The sequence below is a fragment of the Protobothrops mucrosquamatus genome, unplaced genomic scaffold, assembly GCF_001527695.2.
Source record: "Protobothrops mucrosquamatus isolate PMUCROS unplaced genomic scaffold, P.Mucros_1.0 scaffold3351, whole genome shotgun sequence".
Lineage (NCBI taxonomy): Eukaryota > Metazoa > Chordata > Lepidosauria > Squamata > Viperidae > Protobothrops > Protobothrops mucrosquamatus.
Genome location: NW_015389338.1, coordinates 64,046 through 66,956, shown reverse-complemented (window position 1 = coordinate 66,956; position 2,911 = coordinate 64,046). Strand labels below are relative to the sequence as shown.

At 40.7% G+C, this 2,911-nt stretch overlaps 1 protein-coding gene across 1 annotated transcript in view; it reads left to right on the top strand.

Moving 5' to 3' along the window:
* Positions 1-1,318, top strand: part of LOC114923411 (killer cell lectin-like receptor subfamily B member 1B allele B) — a 14,989-nt gene extending 13,671 nt beyond the window's left edge. The window contains exon 6 of the mRNA XM_029286338.1: positions 1,183-1,318. Within this exon, the coding sequence (XP_029142171.1) occupies positions 1,183-1,318 (136 nt within the window). The remainder of the gene's footprint in view (positions 1-1,182) is intronic.
* The last annotated feature ends 1,593 nt before the right edge of the window (positions 1,319-2,911 follow it).

Below are 2,911 nucleotides of genomic sequence, written 5' to 3'. Positions count from 1 at the left end.
GGACTGGCCTAGGGGTATTTTAAAGGGGTTTTAAATTAAATTTTTAGTAGAAGCGGCCAAATTTAAATAGTTATTTTTAATCTTTTTAAATTTTGTATTGTATTATATCATTGTTTTAAACTGGCTGTAAGCCGCCCTGAGTCCTCCGGGAGAAGGGCGGGGTATAAATTTAATAAAATCAAAATCAAAATCAAATCTTGTGATTTACGTTCAGATGCTTGGCAACTGATTCATATTTATGACGGTCACAATGTCCCAGGGTCGTGTGAAGTGACCAAAACCTGCTGCAACCACCCAGCAGACAGGGGAAATAAGAACTAAACACTCCCCCACCCCACCCCCACTGCCAATCCTCAACAGAAATGCTCACAACAATGAAAACCTCGGACAGGAGGAAGAACGCCGCCGGACGCTGTCTTGCTCGGCTGTGGCTTGGGGGGCACTTTTTCAGTGCCACTGTAACTTCGAACAGTCACTAAGCGAACTATTGTAAGTCAAGGACTACCAGTACTTTTATCACTTTTTTCCTTTTTTTTTTTGGTCATCAAGTTTTTGACCCCTTGCTAGGCGACTGGTGGTACTCGGACGTTGCCATATCCTAAAAGTGGTACAATGGGTGAAAAGATTGAAAAGCCCTGATCTAAGAGTCATTAGCCCAGCCCCAGGGAAACATAATAGGATTAAATCACAGATACCAAGGCCCAGAAAAGCACACTCAGACTCAGTTCAAAGTTCATGCCACAGGAACAGGAAACAACTCAAAACAAAAGGCTTCAGAGGGTATAAAAAACCCACTCCCTACATGTGCTCACTCCTCTTTTCTGCCAGAGCCATCTTCCTGTCTGGCTCTCCTCTCCAATAAACTACAACCTTCTTCCCAAAGCTGTTGCCATGTTCATTCCCAGCTTGGATGAACCAGGATGAAGATTTTTCTTCCAACAAACCAAAAGTTCATATAAGGTTTCTAGTCTTTCAAACAATTCTTTATCTGCGTTTCCTGGAGGAAAGTTAAAATAATGGATGCCCTGTATGTTGTGTCTGATCAATATATAAATATTGGAAGGCTGATTATGGGGAATAGAAAAGTCCAGCCAAAAACAAAGGGAGGAGGAGGAGGAGGAGGAGATTGCAGGCTGTTGGACTTCTCTTTCTAAAAACATCATTCTCTCTTTAATTCTTCAGGCTGCAAGAATTGGGGCCCTTTTTAGGAAACAGCTGCGGGATGCTGATGGGGCCAAAGATTGCTGCTGAAGCCTGCTCTACTCTCTCCATGTGGATTTGCCAGACAGAAGCTTTGGATGTAAATACTTTGGCTTGAGCTAAAATACTGCTTTGGATATGTTCTCCAAAGCTGTGTTGTTGGAATAAAGAGGTCTGGGGAGGGGTGAGGTAGTAATGAAATGATTCATTAAAGCAGGGTTACATCCAGTGGTGGGATTCAAATATGTGAACAACCGGTTCTCTGTGTGGATGCCGCTTCTGGAAGTCCATTCTGGGCCTGGGCAACAAAAAATTAGCTACCAGTTCTGCCGAAGTGGTGCAAACCGGTTGAATCCCACCACTGGTTACTTCCTCATAGAATGGTTACAAACAGTTTAAATCACTTGGCAGGAAGGAAATGTCATCATCGAACTGTTTATAATATATTCTTTGCTCTTTCCCTTACCAATAGTGGTGAATTATTAGGTACAGTGCTTTGCTTGTATGTGTGCCTAAAATGTATCAGCTGAAATAAACTTTCTTAAAGTGGTTTCTAGTGAATAAGTGATGAAATTGTGTGTCTAAATTGCTTTCTCACTGAGCTTGGCTGTCTCTCCCTATTATTTTTTTTTCCTCCTACAATAAGGAAGCTTTGTTTATTTTGTCTTCCTGCCAGCTTCTCTTTTATGAGTTTTCAAGCATTCTTCTTTTCCTTTTGCCATACCAATAATTTGGTTAAGTCCAATCCAAAGTCCAATCTTTTTGCTAACAAGGAGAAGGAACTGAGGATGGGGAATCAAATCCTTTAGAATTTTTCTGCTATTTTTCGATTAACTCCTTTATTTGATCAACTCACTTTTCTTTGGTTGAACTGGATCTCTGATCCTTGCCTCATTCCTCCCTTTTGATTTCAGCTTCCAGGTTGAGGATGGAAAAAGCCTTTTAGCAACCTGATAATTTGCCAATTAAATTTGTCTAATGAGTCATTCCCAGCTTATGAGAAAGAGTTTGTTTTGTGATTGGGTTTTTCGTCTTTCCACCTTTTCTAACTTAACTTCTCCGCCCTGAGAAGAACATCTCTGCTTTCAGAGGATCGAGGGAGCGAGCAGCAGATAGAGCAGAAACTTTGTTTTCTCCTTTCACACATTCCAGCTGGCTTGGGGAAAGCAGCCACAGCTCTCCCTGCCTTTCCGTTGGAAGAAATTCTAATGCAACGGAGATACGACGTGCTCCACCATCACGGTAAAGTAAAAACGCTGTGGTTAAGTGCTTTGATTATGTACTGTATCCTCATTAAGAACATAGATGTAGTGGTGTAGTGGTTAAGCCAGCAGTCCCTCTCTCATCCCTAGTGCATTGTTTTGGAGGTGAGGAGATATTTTATTTATATAATTCATTGCTTTGCTAAAGTTATATGCCAAGTGACTGGAGAGTTTAAAGTGCCATAAATAACAAATAAAACAAAAAGAATAAAATCACCTGTCTTATTGAGGCATTAAGTTGATAAATCAAAGAGCTAGAATGTTGACTGCAGAGCTGAATACTGTATTTGAAATCTTGATATCCCAAGAGTTGGGCTTAGTGATAATATACAATTTTATATTCAAGAGTTTGGGGGGGATTTGCCTATGAATACGGATGTGAACAGCAATTTAACAATTCAGGTTATNAAAGATGATGAAGAGTAGAAAAACACCACTGAGCCATGTGC